The sequence below is a fragment of the Panthera uncia genome, chromosome B4 (assembly GCF_023721935.1).
Source record: "Panthera uncia isolate 11264 chromosome B4, Puncia_PCG_1.0, whole genome shotgun sequence".
In the NCBI taxonomy this organism is placed as follows: domain Eukaryota; kingdom Metazoa; phylum Chordata; class Mammalia; order Carnivora; family Felidae; genus Panthera; species Panthera uncia.
The window spans coordinates 27,882,009-27,903,965 of NC_064809.1; the positions used below are offsets into that span (position 1 = coordinate 27,882,009).

General features: G+C 36.8%; 1 protein-coding gene across 2 annotated transcripts in view; it reads left to right on the plus strand.

The window, feature by feature from the left end:
- Positions 1–21,697, plus strand: part of ZEB1 (zinc finger E-box binding homeobox 1) — a 200,938-nt gene extending 179,241 nt beyond the window's left edge. For both annotated transcript variants that reach the window (XM_049624773.1, XM_049624774.1), the window contains exons 5-9: positions 4,334–4,536; positions 8,545–8,650; positions 14,672–16,479; positions 18,884–19,064; positions 19,178–21,697. In XM_049624773.1, coding sequence (XP_049480730.1) covers positions 4,334–4,536; positions 8,545–8,650; positions 14,672–16,479; positions 18,884–19,064; positions 19,178–19,773 — 2,894 coding nt within the window. In that variant the 3' untranslated portion in view covers positions 19,774–21,697. The remainder of the gene's footprint in view (positions 1–4,333; positions 4,537–8,544; positions 8,651–14,671; positions 16,480–18,883; positions 19,065–19,177) is intronic.
- The last annotated feature ends 260 nt before the right edge of the window (positions 21,698–21,957 follow it).

Consider the following 21,957-nt stretch of genomic DNA (forward strand, 5'->3'; position numbering starts at 1 on the left):
ACCTTGGTTACTTCCAAGTTTTGGCAATTATGAATAAAGTTGCTATACACATCTATGTGCAGACTTTTTGTAGACATAAGTTTTAAAGTCCTTTGGGTAAATACCAAGAAGTGCATATGCTGGATCACATGGTAAGATAAAAGTATGTTTAGTTTTGTAAGAAACTGCCAAACTGTCTTCCAAAGAGGCTTGTACCACTTGTACCACTTTGCATTCCCACCAGCAGTGTGAGTTTCTGTTCCTCCACATCCTCGCCAGCATTTTGTGGTGTCACTGTTTTGGATTTTGACCATTCTGATAGGTGTGTAGTAGTATCTTATTGTTTTAATTTGCGTTTCCCTGATGACATATGATGTGGAGCATCTTTTCATACTTATTTGCCATCTGTATATCTTATTTGGTGAGGTGTCTGCTAAGGTCTTTGGACTGTTTCTTAATCAAGTTATTTGATTTTTTTTTATCATTGAGTTTTAAGAGTCCTTTGTATACTTTGGATAATAGTCCTTTATCTGATGTGCCTTTTGCAAATATTTTTCCCAGTCTGTACCTTGTCTTCTAATTCTTTTGACACTATCTTTCACAGAACAGAAGTTTTTCATTTTAATGGAGCCCAGCTTGCCAATTCTTTCTTTCATGGATCGTGCCTTTGGTGTCATATCTAAAAACAGCATTGTCATACCCATGGTCATCTAGGTTTTCTCCTGTTGTCTTCTAGGAGCTTTATAGTTTTGCATTGTACAGTTAGGATTGTGGTCCATGTTGAGTTAATTTTTGTGAATAGTGTGAGGTCTCGTGTGTAGATTCACTTTATGCATGTCCTGGATGTTTAGTTGTTCCATTACTATTTGTTGAAAACACTATCTTTACTCCATTGTATTGTTTTTCCTCTTTTATCAAAGACCAGTTGACTGTATTTATGAGGATATTTTTGGCTCTCTGTTCCATTGGTCCCTTTCTGTATTCTCACACCAATACCACACTGTCTTGATTACTATGACTTTATAGTGAGTGTTGAAGTTAGGTACTATCAGTCCTCCAACTTTATTTTTCACCTTCCATATTGTGTTGGCTCTTCTGGGTCTTTTGCCTCTTCATATAAACACTAAAATGTTTGTCGGTGTCCATAAGATAACTCTCCAGATTTTGAATGGAGTTGCATTGAATCAAGTTGGAAATATCAAGTTGGCAAGAACTGGCATCTTGACAATATTAGTCTTCCTACCCTTAAACATTGAATGTCTCTCCACTTATTTAGTTCTTTGATTTTTTTTCATCAGAGTTTTATAGTTTTCCTCATATAAATCTCATACATATTTTGTTAGATTTGTACCTAAGTATTTCAACTTTTTGGTGCTAAATAAATGTTATTGTGTCAATCACCTTTAAAATATTTGAAGGAAATTGAGAAGAATGGTATAGAAAACAAAACCGATTCCATTGCAGAGAGTCAACTGTACCTTCCTTAAATCAGGAATCAGCTAGGAAAAAGAGCAGAAATAGAAAATTCACCTCAGAATAGATACAATTTTCTGTAACCAAATCAATGACAAAGGAGATAGAAGTAGGGCACTCTAGAACCCATTCCTCCAGTGTGCCAAAAGGACACATTTTTGAAGACTATAGTTATTGCCCCTGGGGACACAGTGTCACAGCTTAATGAATAGTGTTCTATTGATCTGTTTGCATATTTGGAGAGTCTGGAGTTATAGGCATTATAATCCTATAGGGCCCTACCATTTCTACCTTCATTTCTCAGGGGTTTTTTTCCTTAAAATTTGTTAACATTTCACCTGAAGAAGCAATAGGTGGCAATAAATATGAAAAGGAAATAAAGAGTTTTTAATGTATATGTATATATATGTAAATTTTTATGTAATAATTTTTTTAAAAAAACCTCAGCAAAAGAAAATAATGAAAACTAATCTTTCATTGCACAGATCAAATAAGGTGAAATGTTGTAAAGTCCATTGTTACTAATCAACATGTTAAAATCCCATAAAAGTTGGTGCCCTAACCATTTCTCAATTAGTAAAACATTTGAATTACAGAATATGTTTTTAATTCAGGTTTTCATTACTTTCAGGTGTACTGCTAATAAAGTATTTCACAGTAGATATTCTTTCACACCAGCGCTATCTGATTATCCTCAGAAGACCTTAAGTTTTTAAAGGTTTAGTGGATTAAACATGCTCTCCTGCACTTCATAAATTCTGAAAGGGCAAACTTTGCTCCAGCAGGTTGAAGTATCACAAATTCTGAATCATTGGGGTGCAAATGAAGAAGATTTTTCAAAGTGTTTTATATCAAGTACTACTCTGTCTGAAGTGTTCGCTACCTAGCAAGGGAAGTTTAGGATACAAAAATTAAATCTTTTTTAAATAAGCATATTCTTAGTCACAGATACATAAGAAATTACTCAAAAAAATAGACCTAGGTTGGATTTTTTAGTTGTCTTGAATTGCTACCTTAAGTTTATTATAAGAATTCTAAAAAGAAAATTTTCTTCCTTACATGACAAGCCTGCATTGCTAACAAGTGATATTAAATATCTCCAGTATTTTTCAAAACTACAAACAAAAGTTTTTATTTAACTATCAAGCCTGTTCATTCTATAATTTGCTTAGTATGCCAAATATTCAGATTTACTTTTCACTGTTTTATGCTTGTACCTAAAAGAGTAAATTCATGTCTCCTATGTGTGAGAAATTCAGTAGATCCTGACTCATGAAAATAATAACTTGCTGGTAAAATATGAGCAACCTATAATTTTAAAAAATCATTAGTATCTTGTTTATTAATGATGAAGGCAGAGAAGAAAATAGAACATAATGAGAGCAGACAGCTGTATTACGCTATGGAGTATGAGCAGCTTAAGTAATGGAAATCACATTGTGGTTCTGGTGCCAATAATGAAGCACCTGCAGTGGCTGACTTGGACTTTTGCCATTGGAACCGGCTAACATCAATATTATGGCCTAGGTACTGTGGCAAGGAGAATGTCCCAAATGCTGATTTCCTGTTTGTCTGTACAAGTAGGAAATTCATACTAGACAAAACATAACATGATTTCCAAAACAATTTCATGCGGCTAATCTAATCCTCACAGAAGTAGGTCATTTTAGAGACATCACCAACAGAAGGGTCTCTGATTCCAGTTGCCTTGCTAGCTGAAAATAAAGATACCATCATAAACTTGAGGGGTTTGGTTGTTTGATTTTATTCATATATTTGATACGTATTTCAACATAATTAGCTGTGTGGGGTCAGGTGGTCAGTCTCTTTGAAGGCTGGTTATTGAGCAAGACTTTTAATTTATATGGACATGAATTTCAATAAATGTAATATATGTTTATGAAGGATTTTGAGACTGTAATGAAATTTTCTTTGATAGTCTTTTCTCAATAAGAAATTCAAAATGAAGATAGAAATACTATTTACAATAAATTATCATTTAGGAAACTTTTTAAAGAAAGAAATATGGAAAACCGCTCTTAGTTAAACAGTATTAATTGGCAAAATGGTACCATGTTTTAGGATTGTTAGGCTTAGATGTTTCCATATGTAAAAATATGGTTCATTCCATGAACTCCAGTCTTCCCATATTGCCTTTATTTTTTGAAACCATCCTCTATATTTATCCATATAAAATTCCACAGAAAATGTGTCATTGTATTTCAGTAAGGAAAAAAACATGAAGAAGCATGCATGGGAGGTCCTTGGGGCCCAGGCCTAGATCTGGCTCCTGCTCCTCATTTCCCCCCAGTACACAGCTATTTTGGTCTGAACTCTGTCATATGGCCACACCTAACTGCAGGGGTGTCTTGGAAACATAGTCTAATTATGTACTACTTCCTATCTGATGATAATCATTTTATAGTGTCATTTCCAAATTTGAAAGAAGGAGCATTAAATAAATAATGATGACATTGTTACCAATAGAAAGATTCTATTATGATGTACAAGTCCCCTTTAATATGTATACATTTACAAATATAACCTATATTCTGATTTTACCTTTGTTTTCTTTGTCTAATTAACCATACAAAAAGAAGGGAATATTTTCAGGTTAGCAAAAAGGGGACTTTGAAGTCGGACAGCACATGTTTGAATCCTGACTTTAGCATTTACTGGCCATGTGACTTTTAAGTTATTTTACCTTTCTGAGCCTCCAGTTTTCTCTTTTATTAAATAGACATGAATATCATTGTATTAAGGATCAATATAAAGTGGGTAGCATAATATCTGGCATGTAACATAGAGACTCAATGGTAGGTACCTTTGATAATATTTTTTGAATGTTTTAAAGTAGAAATATATGATCTTTCTTTTACAGGAACACCAGATGCATTTTCCCAGTTACTCACCTGCCCATATTGTGATAGAGGCTATAAACGCTTTACCTCTCTGAAAGAACACATTAAATATCGCCATGAAAAGAATGAAGATAACTTTAGTTGCTCCCTGTGCAGTTACACCTTTGCATACAGAACCCAACTTGAACGTCACATGACATCACATAAATCAGGAAGAGATCAAGTAAGTGAAATGACTGAGAGTTCACTCTCAACCCTCCACAGAAGGCAACAGTTCCAATATACTTAAAAGAATGTACTAGACAGTGTCTTGTCTGCAGCCTTATACAAATTAAAGAGATTATTTGAATTATCTTGTCATTTCTGAGTTACAAAGCGCATATAAACATTATTTTAGAAGTAAGTGTCTTTTCTTTTTTCGATAAGATCCCTTTCATCTCAATTTAATTGTTTTGCTTATACCATAACAAATATTTCCCTTAAGTTTAGAACTAGATTTCAAAATGCATTCTACTGAAATGCCCAGTGTAGGAAAGATAAATGTTGGTTTCATAAACCATATGACTAAGTACTAGCCAATTAAGAAGGAAAGCAAATAATAATAAAAACACTTTTCTGGGAACCAATGACTGCTTACTCTAAGTTATTGTGTTCTGTTTACACTAGTAAGGAAAGTGACTTCCGCTAAGAATCTAAAGTTTAGATTCTAACCATTTTTATTCTGAAGACTCCATTTTCATATGGTTTCTTCTCCTTCTGTGTTGCTTTGCCTCAATTTTTCATGTGTAAACCAAGACTGTTCTATAAATTACATTTGAACTGTTGGCTCTATACTTAAAGATTAAAGGCTAAGAAGCTTTTGCCAGTTATCCTTCTTTTATAAGATCCTGAGAAGTGTCAACTCTACACAATCACATTAATATCAACATAATTCTAACTGTAAAAATCAAATATTCAACTGCACAAGATATTTGAAAATTTTGTGTTGTGGTTGGGGCATATGTCCAGTTTCTTACATCAAAGGATTATGAATATCTATAAACCTGAATGCATGAGAACTCTGCCCTCTGTGTGGACATAATAGAAGTCACATATCTCATAGAGAACAAATTAGACCCTTTCTAAGATGATGGCTAAACAAACAAAAAAAATACAGCAGAAACAGAATCATCGAGGACTAACCTGTCTTCTCAGGACTTTGGCAAGGATGCTCACGAAATCACAAAATAAGGGGGAGAGGATGGCAATCAGGAAGTATAGGACCAAGCTTTCCTTAGGTTAATGGTTAAGTCCTTGAAGGAACACTTGAAATTGGGGAGAATACCAAGAGAAGGGAGAAATTGATACAGGGAAGGAACTACTGAAGACAAAGACCATCCATCTACATCTGCCCCTATGTAAGTCTTATCAGGGACAATGCGGAAGAATGCCTTTTCCATCTGGGAGTCCTGACAGACAAGCCTTTGGGGAGCAGAGCCAAATTGCAAATGTTGCCCCCATATCCTCTGTATACCAAGGGCCCTTGCCAAAGAAAAGGATCTGCAAAGCACAGGTAGAACTATTGGTGAAAGCAAGAGATACCATTATAGAAACAAATCATAATATCTCTAAGCAACATAAAAGCCAATTTTGTGGTGATATTTCTGATGGGTTCAAAGGTAATAGGTCTTATATATGAAGCATGTGGTCAGAGGAAGGTCAGAAAAGCACTGTGATTAATACAGGGACCAGTAATGTGAGGCAATATTACCAAGGTATCTTGGATACAATTTAGGTTATGGGGCAGCAAACCTGAGTACAATGTCTATCTTGCTGCCTTTGAAAATCATACCATGACTTAAAAATAAGCATTTCCATGTCTTATTAATTTATTCATTAGATGCATATTTGTGTTTCTGTCACATGTCAGGCCCTGTTCTAGGTGTTAAAGGCACGATAGTGAAAAAGACAAGCAAAGATCCTGACAATAGGGAGCATATATTAGTAGGTGATATAAAATGTAAGGACAGATAGTATGAAGAAAAATAAGGTAGAGTAAGAGGATAAAAAGGGAAGAAAGTTGCTACTTTTTTAAGATAGGGAGAACTTTCTGAGAATAGGACATCTGAACTAAGACCTGAATGAAAGGATGGAGCCAGCCATGGAAAGATTGGGCAGGGGGGAGGGGTGTTCCAGTCAAAGGGAACAAAGGGAAACATAAAAAGACCTTGAGACAGAAGCCTGCCCAGCATCACCAAAGGACAGCAAGGAGGCCAGTGTGAATAAAAGGTTCTCGAGAAAGATAGGTGAGACCAGAGAGGCATTAGGGGCCAGATGATGTACCCCCTTCTATAGGCCATGATAGAGACTTTTGATTTTATTCTACAGAGTGACAGGAGGCCTTTGAAGGATGAGTTTTATCTTTATTTTTTTATTTTTAAGGGAACAGTGGTTCCTGGGTGAAGAGTAGATCAAGAGAGACAAGAATGAAAGCAGGGAGATCATTTACAAGCAAGGAAACTATTTGGAGAATACTGCTATAATCCAGGCCGAAGGTGGTGGTGGCTTTGAACTCACTGGTGGTGACAGACGTGACATAATGATGAATGTTAGATTCAGAGTGTATTCAGATGGCCTGCTGATGGATTGAGTAAGGGTGTAAAATGTAAAAGAAAGCAAGGAATCAAGGATTACTCTAAAGTTCAAAGCCTAAGCAATAATCAAATAAATGAGGGCATCATTTACAAAAACAAGAAACACCAGAGGAGGAGCTGATTCTCAGAAATTAAGGGTTCAGTAAATCATGTAAAGTTTCACATGCCCATTGCTTTCCAACTGGCAATATCAAGGACTCAGTTGGCCGTGAGAGCCTGGAGTTAAGAGGTGTAGAGATAAACTGTTGGGAGTTGTCACCATATGTGACAACTATGGGTTTGGATGAAGTAGGACCTGATACCTAGTAAGTACTTATTCTCTTTCCTTCCTGTATGAAAAACACAAGGGAGACTTTAGCGAGGGTGAGAGTGAAGCAAGTAGTACTTGAGTTGAGCTTTTGAAGTATGGGTAGAATCTTAATAGTCATAATTGTGGGGAAGTATAGCCAAGAAATAAGGAATAGTATAAACCAAAGGAAGGAGATAGAGAAGAGCAGTATATGTGCCAACACCGAGACTCCCTAAGTGACTGAGGGATGACCTTCTTCTAGAGAGCTGGTGTGGAATAAGCCTGGAAACTCAGGAGCTATAAACTTGGAATGTACAGACTCAGAATCTATATTCAGGTGTTAATGGGGAGCCTTTGGAGATTTATGAGCAATTTGTGGTTTATGAGGTTTATGATACAATTCAATTCAAGCAGCACTTTTGTATGATTAACGAACAAAAAATGCAGAAACAGACTCAAACACAGAGAACATACTGGTGGTTGCCAAAGGGGAGGGCGGGGGACAGGCACAATGGGTGAAGGGGAGTGGGAGACACAGACTTTCAGTTATGGAATGAACCAGGCATGGGGATGAAAGGTACAGCATAGAGAATATAGTCAATGGTATTGTAATAGCGTTGTGTGGTGATAGATGGTGGACTCTCGTGGTGAGCACAGCGTAACACATGGAGTTGTTGAATCACTGTGTTGTGTGCTGAAACTAATGTAACATTGTGTGTCAGCTATACTCCACTGAAAAACTTACTTAATTTAAATCATAAATAAATTTAATGATGGATCAATAAAAGTAAATAAATAAAGTAATGGGACCTGGGGGAAAAAATCTAAGAGTGCAGAATATATTTGAAATATATAGTGGAAATTTGATCAACCAGACAGAAAGCTACTATAATAATCCATATCTGGATGAAAAGATGGAAGTATTTTTAAATCATCAGATGAAAGTACATTTTGGAAATATCAAGCGTCCAAGAGGATAAACTCCTTGAAAAAGTCTGGCCTGCAGAAGAGATAATCTCTAGTTCCTAGTAAAATATATTATCTTATTTGTGCTAAATACTGTATTACTCAATAAAGTATGATTCTAATACTCTAAATGAGCAAGTGGAGATTTTTCTCTGTGTCAGAATTCTGTTCCCATTATCGCACTTCGTTTGGTAATATTCCAAGTGTTAAATTTTCATGACTGCCTCAGTTTGCGGCCTTTGAGAAGCAGAATTCACCAGAATAATACTTTTAGCAGATTGGCCGTTCTTTTATGTCCAAAGCTTTTTTGCCTTATAATTAAACTATCAATTCTTTCTTACAGAGACATGTGACACAGTCTGGGGGTAATCGTAAATTCAAGTGCACTGAATGTGGAAAAGCTTTCAAATACAAACATCATCTAAAAGAGCACTTAAGAATCCACAGTGGTAAATATTTGTTTTCTTTCTACATCTTGAATATTATAGCATATGTGGTAATAAAGAAATCTGTCATAACATGTGGTCTAGACACATGATCAAGAACATCTCGCTTTTTCTTTTAGGGTAAAGACTTATCTGGAGAAATTTTCTATTTATAAGTGACATTTTTGGAGTCTTAATCTCTAATTGAAGCACATTAAGCTAATGTAATATGACATACTCCAGATTTCCTAATCAGAATATAGCATGTTTTAACAAGAAGAACAGCCTCCTTTAGCTTTCTGATGGATGTTAATTTCATTGCCTCTTTTGCACAGTTAGCTAGGGAAGGACAAAGAAGACTCACAAGTCACAATTTGCACAAGAAAGTAAGATGGAGACATTCTTAACATGAGAGAAGTAGAAGTGGAAACTCCAGATAGAAAATGGTGTGTGGGGTGATGCGGAGCTAGCCAGACAAGGAAGCACTGAGAATTGAAAAGAAAAATGTGTTCACCTATCATTTCACCTTTCTATTCCATATCACTTTCTAAATTGTTACTTATAAAATGATACTACATGATAAAAATATGTCTGTTTTAGAAACTTCTAAACATAAAGAACTGTATTTGCATTTCTTTAACGGTGCCACTTCAACAAAAGCTATAAAGAAAACTCGGTAGCGTCCCACATGGCACTATGAAATCTGTTCATCTCCTGAGTAATTTTGATATGTTATTTTAGATTTAAATAGTTTTGGTGAAAAAGAACTGTTTTCTAATTAACGAGAAATTATGAATGTCTGCACATGGCTTATTTCGTGGAAATTATTGTATTGACATTTACATCTTACAGATATCCTACAAAAAAAGTACAGCGGGTGGCCCTGTGAGGGGTGATTGGTGACATCTGTGTTTTATTTTGGAACTGCATTTCTAGAAGTTTTACTGTCTTGCTCATTGAGGGCTAAATAATGTTAAAGTTACCACTTTTGTTGAAACCAAGATTGTTGCATAGACATTTAAATATTTTCACACTTTAATATTTCTGGAAATTAGAGGTTGTTGTCTTTTGCCGTTGGCCACAAGATCCTATTTCATAGAGAAGCTCGCGGGCAATTGAAAAATTTCCATCGATAATACATTTTTAATGACCTATTATTTTCTTACCACAGATGATTTGAAGTTGTTGATAGAGATATAGCTAATTCAAGAGAGTTTTCTTAAATTTTGAGATCGGGGGTAAAGGAAGGAAAAAGTAAAATTTAGGGTAAGATTCACGTACAAAATGAATGTCATATGGTCCTGTTGCACTTACATAGGAGGATTCACCAAACCTGCAGGCGATACAAAATTGGGAAGCATGGGTCACACCAAAGATTAAAATTGCAGGGCTAGAAACAGGAAGTTGATATTTAATCACAAAACTCTGCATTGACATTCAAAAAGCAGTCTTGATCAAGTAGAAAGTGGGGAGCTACTACTGTCTGTACTGGAAAAATGTTAGGAGTCTGGATGGTCAAGAGCTTCCGATAAGCTTGTTAGCAGTGCGCTGCTGCTGCAGCTGAAGTAGCTAGTGAAAATTCAGGCCGCGTCACGGCTCACGGTGCACCCTCTGTGCTGTGCGCAGTCCATTCCTTATGTATTTATACCTGTCTTAATATGAGGCCTGTATGCCTTTAATACAGCAGGAAATTTTAATTTATAAAAATATATTAGGAAAGTAAAGTTAAGAAAGTAGCACAAGCATGAAGTAAGCATGAAAACAAATGAACACCACGAAATGCCACGCACGTGCTGAAAGTGGACCACACATCAGACTCTAAGGTTTAGGAAATGAGAAAACTACGTCAGTAACCGAGACCCAGACAGTCCGTAAGTAAAAGGAATCAGTGACTAGAAAAAGCATCACTCTTGCTGCTGCTAAGTAAGTCCATAGGGAAAGCTGTTCCTTGGAGCATCATAAAGGGGAAAGGACAAAATACGTTTTATGTCATTTCCCCCAAATATCCTCAAAATAATACAGCAGAGAATTTGATAGGGTTTTCTTTTTAAAACAAGACTGTCCAATAGGAGGCCAGTGATATTTCACCAAAATGCAGTTCAGGAAAAGCATGTCTCCAGGGCAGCCACTTGGATACAATTCGAGTGTACAGCTTTCTGATGGTCTGGTTTATTCCAAGGGAAGATAGCCAAGTGGGGCTATTCAGTGTCCTCCCGGGACTGGTACCAATCTGTAAACATGTGGTGACTGGGTCTTGCAAAGGCAAATTACAGAAATTGAGAGCAAGCATTCAGAAACTATTGTACAAAGAAAACGCTGTGGCAATTTTATTATATTTGATACAATATCAATCTGATACTAGATTGGAAATTTAAAACGAAAAAAAATGAAGAAAAAAAACCCCACCCTTCACCACAGATAGTTTTGAAAGCACTGTTTAGAGTATCTAGCAATGGATGAGCTTCATAGCCTTAAAGAAACCTCTGTAATTTTGTTCTCAGCTGTGTTTTTAATCAGGGCCTTCAAATTATACTCCCTAAAATTACCGGAATTGTTGCTCTCTTCTGATACCATTAAAATGAGCCCTCTGCAGAGTCATGTGTGTTACCCATCATCTGAACTCTGCCTGTGGGAGCTGAGCTATGATGAGGGGCAGATCACCTCCCCTCCACTCAGAGGTGAGGCAAAAGAGCTCCTGCTCCCAGCCCGTGATCCTCTCCAGAAAATAATTTAGGTTTTTTCGATAGCCCTAGACCTTTAGCCTGGAAAATTTTTACATCAGATGCAACCAAACACCCACTTCCGCCATTACAAAAAAGAAATCAGTATTCATGGGACATCTGACTTTTCACCGCACAACTTCCTGATGCCACCTCCAGGGTTTAACAGTTGCAGGACAGATGAATTAGGTGATATACTTTAGCTATAAACCGTAAAGCTAGGAAATTAGAAACAAGAGGTTTTCCAACAAACATAGTGGATTTGGCTTTACAACGTTTGTTCTGCACTTTATTTCTGGTGATGATACAATATCAGGTAACTCCCAACAATAATAATGATAACTAGTATTTATTGAATACTTAACTATTTACAGCCACATTCTAGTTATTTGGGTACATAAATGCATACAGTCCTCACCACAGCCTTATGATAGATGCTATTATTTCCTCCTTTTTTACTGATGAGAACATGGAGGTTCAGAGAGCTTAATTAACCTATCCAAAGTCACTCAGCCTCTTCATGGCAAAGCCGGAGCCCCAGTGTAGGTATCCTGACTCCAAAGTGGTTGCCTTAGCCAGTGTGCTCCTCTGTCTCCCTGTTTGTAAAGATAAAAATAATCTATATTATAGATTCTTATGTTTTGAGTGTCTCTAGCAAGAGAGCAAGCATATAGCTTATCTAAAAATGTTATCCAATAATTTAAAATGTTATCCAATAATTTAAAATGTTAAAATGGAGATATACTAAAACATATCCCTCATTTTACCCCCACTGGAAATTTACCTGATACATTTTGAGTATTGAATCATATTTCAGGCATCCCTTTGGAAAGATATTGATAAATTGGAGAATTTCCAGAGATGAGTTAACAAGTGGGTAAGGGTTCTAAAAACCATGTCCTATGAGGAGTCTTTGAAGGACCGCAGTATATTTAATCCACACAAAGGAAGTTTAAGGATGCAGATGACAGCTCATCATCAGTTTGAAAATCTGGCTTTCAGAAGAAAAGTTAGACTCGTTCTGTGTGGCATCAGTGGGCAGGAAAGTAGGCTGTTATAACAAGGGAAATCTGGCTTAGTACTCAACCTAGCTCTCAGTAGAATTACCTTTTTTTTTTAATTTTTTTATGTTTATTTATTTTTGAGAGAAACACAGAGACAGAGAACAGAGTGTGAGCTGGGGAGGGGAAGAGAGAGAGGGAGACACAGAATCCAAAGCAGGCTCCAGGCTCTGAGCTGTCAGCACAGAGCCTGACGTGGGGCTTGAACTCACGGACTGCAAGATCATGACCTGAGCCGAAGTCAGACACTTAACCAACTGAGCCACCCAGGCTCCCCAGAGTTACTTTTTAAAAGAATGACTAACATGTATTAAGACCACACAAAAAGTTTTGTTATATTATGTCATGTAACTGCTATAACAGTCCATTGAGGATGTATCTACATTTATTTACACACCAAAACACTGAAGTTTGGAAAGATTTAGAGAATAGTAAGTGACAGAGCCAGGTTTTGAACCCAAATTCATGATCCTCAGCAGAACCAGACTAGACCATCTTTCATAGAGCTGTCCAGCAGGTAATAACTTTCTTTTAATAAAAGAGCTTAAGCAGGAGACTAGCCAAAGTCAAGGATGATATAAAATGAATTTTTTATTGCAAGGATATAAAATGAACTCTTTTACCGAATAAGAGGGCCTCTTAGATCACTTCCAGTTCTAATATCTGATTCTTCAAGTAATTATACTTTGAGAAAATATAAGTCACTTTTTAAAAACTTTGCACTGAAATTACATTATTAGAAGAGTTTACACCGACTTTCCCACTGCTTCCATTTTAATTCTTAAAAAGAACAGAGGAAAGAAAGAGCTTTATTTTGATACTGAGTAGATAAATTAGCATCACCGTATTTCATAATTCTGCAATTAGCCATTCATTCATCTAGAAAAGGTTTAGTGAGCATTTTTGTGACCTACACAAAGGATAAATGGCATAGAAGACTCAGGTTCCCACCTTATTGAGACTCACAGTCTGAAAACTATAAATTACAAATTAATGAACTATAAATTAAAATTAAAGTGAAAATTAGGTTTGTATGAAAATATTCCATTTGGCTTCATGCTTTTCAAATTTTTCTACCAAAGTGTCCCTAACAGCCAAGAAGAATAAATGCCTTGTACCCCCAAAGGTCTAGGGAAGCAACTTGATGAAGGTCTGTACAAGCAAGGTGCTTCTTTGACATTGTGGTTATTTTCCTAACAATTCACACAAATGTTTTATTATTCTCCATAATGTAATCTGTGTTTTAATATTGCAATGTTTTAAATTACCATAACTGCTGTCACTAAAATTGGAACTATAAGAAAGTTTTGCGTACCCATTAGAACATTGCCTTATGTCTCCAGGAGTACATACCTCCTAGTTTAATAAGCCATCGCTCCTAGCAGTACCTCATATCTAAAGTTTTCTTCCCATTGAGAAGATCTTTTCAAGAAAACCTTAAAACCTTGTGGATATGGGAAGTGTAGGTATTCGTATGATATATACAGTCAAGGATAGATATTGGTACTTAAGTCTTATGGGAGATTTTACTTAACTTTTCTTCTAATAATTTCTCCTATGGATGGTTAAGTATAGTGAAATAGAGAAAATAACATAGGGAGGTGAAATAAGATAACAAAAATGATTTGAAAGAATAGATGTACGTTTGGCCCTTGAACGATGCAGGGGTTATGGTTGCTGGTGCCCCGTGCAGTCAGAAATCCACATACAACTTTTGACTTCCCAAAAACTTAATTACTAATAGCCTGCTCTTGACCAGAAGCCTTACTAACAACATAGTCAATTAATACATATTTTATATGTTATATGTATTATATACTGTATTCTTAGAATAAAGTAAGCTCCAGAAAAGAAAACGTTATTAAGACAGTCATAAGGAAAATACATTTACAGTACTGTATTATATTTATTGAAAACCTTCCACGTGTAAGTGGAAGTCAACCTGTGCAGTTCAAATCCATGTTGTTCAAGAGTCAGCTGTAATTATTTGAGAATTATTTGAAGGTTTAAAGGTTAGCAGAAATATTACATACATATGCTGCAAAGATTCCCTGATTGGTTAGCACATGTACTTCAGACTAAGGTTTTATTAGTCTTCATAGCATTTATGTCAGTTCTGAACTTCAAATGACGATTCTAAATAAAATTGTATCACAAGATCCACAGTAACCTCTTTTTAAATTGATACTGCTTGCTTAAAGGAAAATGTGGACACATAAAAATGTATGTGTAATAATGCAGTGAATGTAATTTATTTTGTTTAGGAGAGAAGCCATATGAATGCCCAAACTGCAAGAAACGTTTTTCCCATTCTGGTTCCTATAGCTCACACATAAGCAGCAAGAAATGTATCAGCTTGATGCCTGTGAATGGGCGACCAAGAACAGGACTCAAGACGTCTCAGTGTTCCTCACCATCTCTTTCGGCCTCACCAGGCAGTCCCACACGACCACAGATAAGGCAAAAGATAGAGAATAAACCCCTTCAAGAGCAACTTTCTATAAACCAAATTAAAACTGAACCTGTGGATTATGAATTCAAACCCATTGTGGTTGCTTCAGGAATCAACTGTTCAACCCCTTTACAAAATGGGGTTTTTAGTGGTGGTGGCCCGTTACAGGCAACCAGTTCTCCTCAGGGTGTGGTGCAAGCTGTTGTTCTGCCAACAGTTGGTTTGGTGTCTCCCATAAGTATCAATTTAAGCGATATTCAGAATGTACTTAAAGTGGCAGTAGATGGTAATGTAATAAGGCAAGTTTTGGAGAATAATCAAGCCAATCTTGCATCCAAAGAACAAGAAACAATCAATGCTTCATCCATACAGCAAGGTGGCCATTCTGTTATTTCCGCCATCAGTCTTCCTTTGGTTGATCAAGATGGAACAACCAAAATTATCATTAACTACAGTCTTGAGCAGCCTAGCCAACTTCAAGTTGTTCCTCAGAATTTAAAAAAAGAAAATCCGGTCCCCACAAACAGTTGCAAAAGTGAAAAGTTACCCGAAGATCTTACTGTTAAATCTGAGAAGGACAAAAGCTTTGAAGGAGGAGTGAACGATAGCACTTGCCTTCTGTGTGACGAATGTCCAGGAGATATTAATGCACTTCCAGAATTAAAGCACTATGACCTAAAGCAGCCTGCTCAGCCCCCTCCACTCCCTGCACCAGAAGCTGAGAAGCCCGAGTCCTCTGTTTCATCAAGTGGAGATGGCAATTTGTCTCCCAGTCAGCCACCTTTAAAGAACCTTTTGTCTCTTCTAAAAGCGTATTATGCTTTGAATGCACAACCGAGTGCAGAAGAGCTCTCAAAAATTGCTGATTCAGTAAACCTACCACTGGATGTAGTAAAAAAGTGGTTTGAAAAGATGCAAGCTGGACAGATCTCAGTGCAGTCTTCTGAACCATCTTCTCCCGAACCAGGCAAAGTCAATATCCCTGCAAAGAACGATGAGCAGCCTCAATCTACAAATGCAAATGAACCCCCAGACAGCACAGCAAGTCTGCAAAGCCCCCTGAAGATGACTAACTCTCCAGTTTTACCAGCGGGATCAGCCATCAATGGTTCCAGAAGTAGTCCATCATCCCCCTCACCTCTAAACCTTTCCTCATCCAGAAATACACAGGGTTACTTGTACACAGCGGAAGGTGCACAGGAAGAACCACAAGTAGAACCTCTTGATCTTTCACTACCAAAGCAACAGGGAGAATTATTGGAAAGGTCAACTATCACTAGTGTTTACCAGAACAGTGTTTATTCTGTCCAGGAAGAACCCTTGAACTTATCTTGTGCAAAAAAGGAGCCACAAAAGGACAGTTGTGTTACAGACTCAGAACCAGTTGTAAATGTAATCCCACCAAGTGCCAACCCCATAAATATTGCTATACCTACAGTCACTGCCCAGTTACCCACAATCGTGGCCATAGCTGACCAGAACAGTGTTCCATGCTTGCGAGCACTAGCTGCCAATAAGCAGACTATTCTGATTCCCCAGGTGGCTTACACATACTCTACTACCGTCAGCCCTGCAGTCCAGGAACCACCCTTGAAAGTGATCCAGCCAAATGGGAATCAGGTAACCAAAAAAAAAAAAAAAAGTCCTCCCCATCCTGAAGTTGTTTGGTAAAATGCTAGTTTGACCTATTTCAGTAAAAGTTTTCCTTTTTTTTTTTAAGTTTATTTATTTTGAGAGAGAGAGAGTGCGCGCGCAAGTGGGGGAGGGGCAGAGAGAGGGTGAGAAAGAAAATCCCAAGCAGGCTCTGCATTGCCAGCACAGAGCCTGAAATGGGACTCGAACCCACAAAGCTGCGAGATCATGACCTGAGCCAAAACCAAGAGTCGGCTTAATTGACTGAGCCACCCAGGCACCCCTTCAGTGAAATTTTTCTAATAAAAATCAGTTTCTGTAGAGCCAAGCAGGTTGATACAGACTATCATTTTTGAAAAGAAATAGATGAATGTTTGCTTTAACTTTTGTAGCATCCCGTCTTCAGTGTTTTACTAACCAAGGGATAGTTATCAACTACAGTTTTGTTATTCTACTCTGATAATGAGAACTCTCAGCTAAAGACTTGACTATTTGAAGGAAGAAAAGAAATACTGGAATACTCACTAATTGGATTCCTGGTTTTATAGTTATATTCCCCAATTAGTAACGGTTTCTGCCTTATGATAACTAACACATGAAACCATGTTGCCATTCATAGACATTTCACCCCAGCAGAACTTAGTTATTACTTTTTATGTGTTAACACCTATGTTTGTTAAAGGCTTTAATTAAATAAGAATTAACTATACAAAGAGTCCATCTAGTGAACGTGCTGATCACTTTATGAGCTGTGAACTAAAATAGTATTCAGTCACAATTAATATATATGAGGAAGCATTGTTGTGAATCTATATATACATTTCCCTCCTTACTTTCCCCCCAAAATCCATGATGTGGTTTTAGATAGAACCATTTTGTGTGACTATTGTGTGGCTCGTTGTCCAGACTTTTTCTAGGTCACCAACCTTGATGTCCCCCCCCCCAATTTTTTTCATCAATTTCTGATTGAATCAACCAAATACTGGGATAAATTTGATCTTTTATCCAAATTCATGCTATAAGTAGGTGCAATTAACATAATTACAATATCCTGTTCAAATGTGTATTTGCTGCTTTTTTTCCCCCTTAAATATTGCTACTGATTGGGTTTCCTGCCATTGTGATTACTCTTGAAAAAAAATCTCACATGACCAATGACTTCACCTAGATTCTTGGTGTATAAAACACTGTGCACACCTTTGAAGAATAAAGGGAGACCCACTAACCTTTCAGTTAATCATATGACCAGATCAAATAGCAATAAAAGTAGTTAGGTTACTTCAGCGCAAACCGGCAGCTCACAAATGACCCAAATGGCTGCACCTCTCCCACCTTGCAGAACTAGAAGAAACGTTGTAAAAACCTTTGAACTTTCAGAAAATTTGTGGGTTTAGAGACAATAGAACAGAAGACATTAGGAAAGATGGAAGGATCTTGAGGAACCCAATTCCTCTACCAATCGTTGTTTACCTACATGAGTATCCTGCACAAAAGTACCTCCCTGAGACTGCTGAAATGATTTTATTCCACTGAAAGTCTGCAGATTTATTTTGACTAGCAAGTATTCTTGTTTGAAAATGCAGACTCTCCTGCACAGTTTTTCATCTTGTTCCTTAGAAAAGTAGTAGAGCAGACCTCTCTTTTCAAAAAAAAAAAAAAAAAAAAAAAAAAAAAAACCCAGGGAGGTCAGTTCATAGAACTATGAAATTCCGGAGGACACAATTCAAAGACCACTTTGTAAAAATAGAATCTTAACTTTTGCTCTGTAAAACCCAGAATGAAAACAATGATGCAGTTGGAAATTAGTGATTATGTAGCAAACCCTTAAGTTAATATTTTTGGCAAATTTCTCATAAAGGTATTATTTATTTGGAACCAAGTAAATTTGGTTACTATGCATTTTACATTCTTTCTTTTTGGTGTCCTTTCTTTTCATCAGTTGATCACTTGTTTTTGTCATCATTGTAACTATATTGCCCCCAACCTCCCTTTTGTCTATATGAACCCCCACCTGTCACCTAGCCCCACCCTTGGAGCCCATCTGCAGTGATGAGTAGTATGCTTGCTTTGGTCAAATTATTGAAAGTATAAATCGGGGCACCTGGGTGGCCTAGTTGGTTAAACCTCGAATTCTTGCTCTTTGGTGCAGGTCATGTATCAAGATCATAGAATCTAGCCCCACGTCTGGCTCCAGGCTGAGCATGGAGCCTGCTTAGGATTCTCGCCCCCCTCTTCTCTCTCCTCCACTCGTGAGGGAGATGCAATGCACTCTTGCTCTAAAGTAAAAAGATTTTTTTTTAATTAAGTAGTTTCTTTTAACCTATGCTTTTATATAGGTCTCTTGTTTATCTTTTAAGTAGAAATTAAATTTTATCTTCTTTTCTTCCTTTAGGATGAAAGGCAAGACACTAGCTCAGAAGGAGTATCAAATGTAGAGGATCAGAATGACTCTGACTCTACACCACCCAAAAAGAAAATGCGGAAGACAGAAAATGGAATGTATGCTTGTGATTTGTGTGATAAGATATTCCAAAAGAGTAGCTCGTTATTGAGACATAAATATGAACACACAGGTATGTTGATGAACCTGATGACTTCAAAAGTGAATCTGCAATGCTTTCCCCAAACTGAGGTGCCCCCAAAATCCTTGTGAGGACTGTTTCATGGCTGTGTTCTTATTTTGCAGGTAAAAGACCTCACGAGTGTGGAATCTGTAAAAAGGCATTTAAACACAAACATCATTTGATTGAACACATGCGATTGCATTCTGGAGAAAAGCCCTATCAATGTGACAAATGTGGCAAGCGTTTCTCACACTCTGGGTCTTACTCGCAACACATGAATCATCGCTACTCCTACTGCAAGAGAGAAGCGGAAGAGCGCGATAGCACCGAGCAGGAAGAGGCGGGACAGGAAGTCCTGAGGAGTGAGCACGTTGGTGCTCAGGCGTCCCCCTCACAGGCCGACTCAGATGAGAGAGAGAGTTTGACAAGGGAAGAGGATGAAGATAGTGACAAAGAGGAAGAGGAGGAGGAGGACAAAGAGATGGAAGAACTGCAGGAAGAAAAAGAATGTGAAAAACCACAAGGGGACGAGGAAGAGGAGGAGGAGGAAGAGGAAATGGAGGAAGAAGAGGGAGAAGAGGCAGAGAATGAGGGAGAAGAGGCAAAAACTGAAGGTCTGATGAAGGATGATGAAGCTGTAAATCAAGCAAGCAGCTTAGAACAAAAAGTAAGCGAGAATAGTGAGCAGGTGTCAGAAGAAAAAACAAATGAAGCCTAATAGTTTTTTTAGAAGGAAAATAAATTCTAATTGGTAATGAAGTTTGTTCTATATTATACATGCTTTTCATGGAAACACAGTAACCTGTATACTGTGGTTTCTGTTCACTACTGTGTAAAGTAAAAATTTAAAAAAATACAAAATACAAAAAAAAAAAAAAAAACACACAAAAAAAAAATCCGGGTGTGCCTGATCTCAGACCTAGTAATTTTTCATGCATTTTTCAAAGTTAGGAACAAGTTTGTAACACGAAGCAGATTAGAAAACTTTAATGACTCGGAAAGCAAAGATTGAACAGGTTAAAGGAAACTGATTAATTAGGTAAGCATCTGGCATTGTTTCATTTTTGTCAGTATTATCACTCTTACGTTGGTTTATTCTTAAGCTGTACAATTGGGAGAAATTTTATAATTTTTTTATTGGTAAACGTATGCTAAATCCGCTTCAGTATTTTATTATGTTTTTTAAAATGTGAGAACTTCTGCACTACAGAATTCCCTTCACAGAGAAGTATAATGCAGTTCCAAAACATGCTAGCTACCTTTTATAAATCCAATCTAGAAGGTAGTAATTTCTAATACTTAGATGTCATAGTGGAGTATTATCATTTAAAGTGTATTGTTAGCCTTAAGAAAGCAGCCGATAGAAGAACTGAAGTTTCTTACTTATGTGGTTTCAAATGGAGTTCAGAAGATTGCCATTGAGTTCTGATTGCAGGGACTAACAGTGTTAATGCTGGGAAGGGCAGCAGAGTCGTCAGAAACAGTGTCTGTAATCGTGTTTTGAATATGTGGTGACAAATATGAAGGATATGATATGAAGCTTTGTGTCTCCTTTGGCCTTAAGCAAGACCTGTGTGCTGTAAGTGCCATTTATCAGTATTTTCAAGGCTCTAACCCGCCTTCGTTCAGTGTGTGGCCTACAATAACTAGCATTTGTCGATTTGTTTGTTGTATCAAAATTCCAAATAAAACTTAAAACCACTGACTCTTGTCAGAGAAACCTAAACACTGGGACATTTCACCCTTTAATTCCTCAGCATCCATTTTGTGTTAATTGACTTTCAAAATTTCTCTACAGAAATGAAAGGGAAATTTTCTAATCTGCTCTATCCATGTACTTGCATTTCAGACATGGACATGCCATCATTGTTTGGCTCATAACTGTTTCCAAATGTTAGTTATTATGGACCCAGTTTATTAACAACATTAGCTGATTTTTACCTATCAGTATTATTTTATTTCTTTTAGTTTATAGATCTGTGCAACATTTTTGTACTGTACGTCTTCAAACCTGGCAGTATTAATACCCTTCTTACTGACATGTACTTTTAGTTTTAGAAAACTTTTATATTTATGTGTCTTATTTTTATATTTCTTTATTTATTACACAGTGTAGTGTATAATACTGTAGTTTGTATTAATACAATAATATATTTTAGTATGAAAATTTGGAAAGTTGATAAGATTTAAAGTAGAGATGCAATTGGTTCTCTTGCATTGAGATTTGATTTAACAGTGTTATGTTAACATTTATACTTGCCTTGGACTGTAGAACAGAATTTAAATGGGAATGTATTAGTTTTACAACTACAATCAAGTCATTTTACCTTTACCCAGTTTTTAATATAAAACTCTTAAATTTTGAAATTCACTGTGTGACTAATAGCATGATGCTCTGCAGTTTTATTAAGAGATTAGCCTAACCATAAAACTCTCATTTCCTTAGTAAGCCAAATTAGGATAACCTTATATAAACAGTGTTGGGAACAATGTTTAACATTTTGTGCCAATTTGTTCCTGTATTCATGTATGTAAGTTACAAATCTGATTCTTCATTTTTAAGTTCCTTGTTACACCATGGTCATTTTCTAGTTTTTTACCAGACTCCCCCATCTCACAATAAAATGCATCAACAAGCCTGACCTGCTGTCGTTCTTTTAATTCTTATCAAGATTTTCTTTGGAAATCTCTCTGTGAAGTGGGGTATTACACTGTCATCCTGCACTTGATTTACCTTGGGCTGAATCTGGGTAAGAAACTAAATGTTTTAGACACTCACCACTAAATCATGGGTTTCCCTTTGGCTAAGTGTTTCTGGGAAGGTCAGAGTTGGCAACTAAAGGCTTCCTCAGAGGTTGCTCCCTCTTCCTGAAACCCTTAACCACCACCACCCCCACTCTTG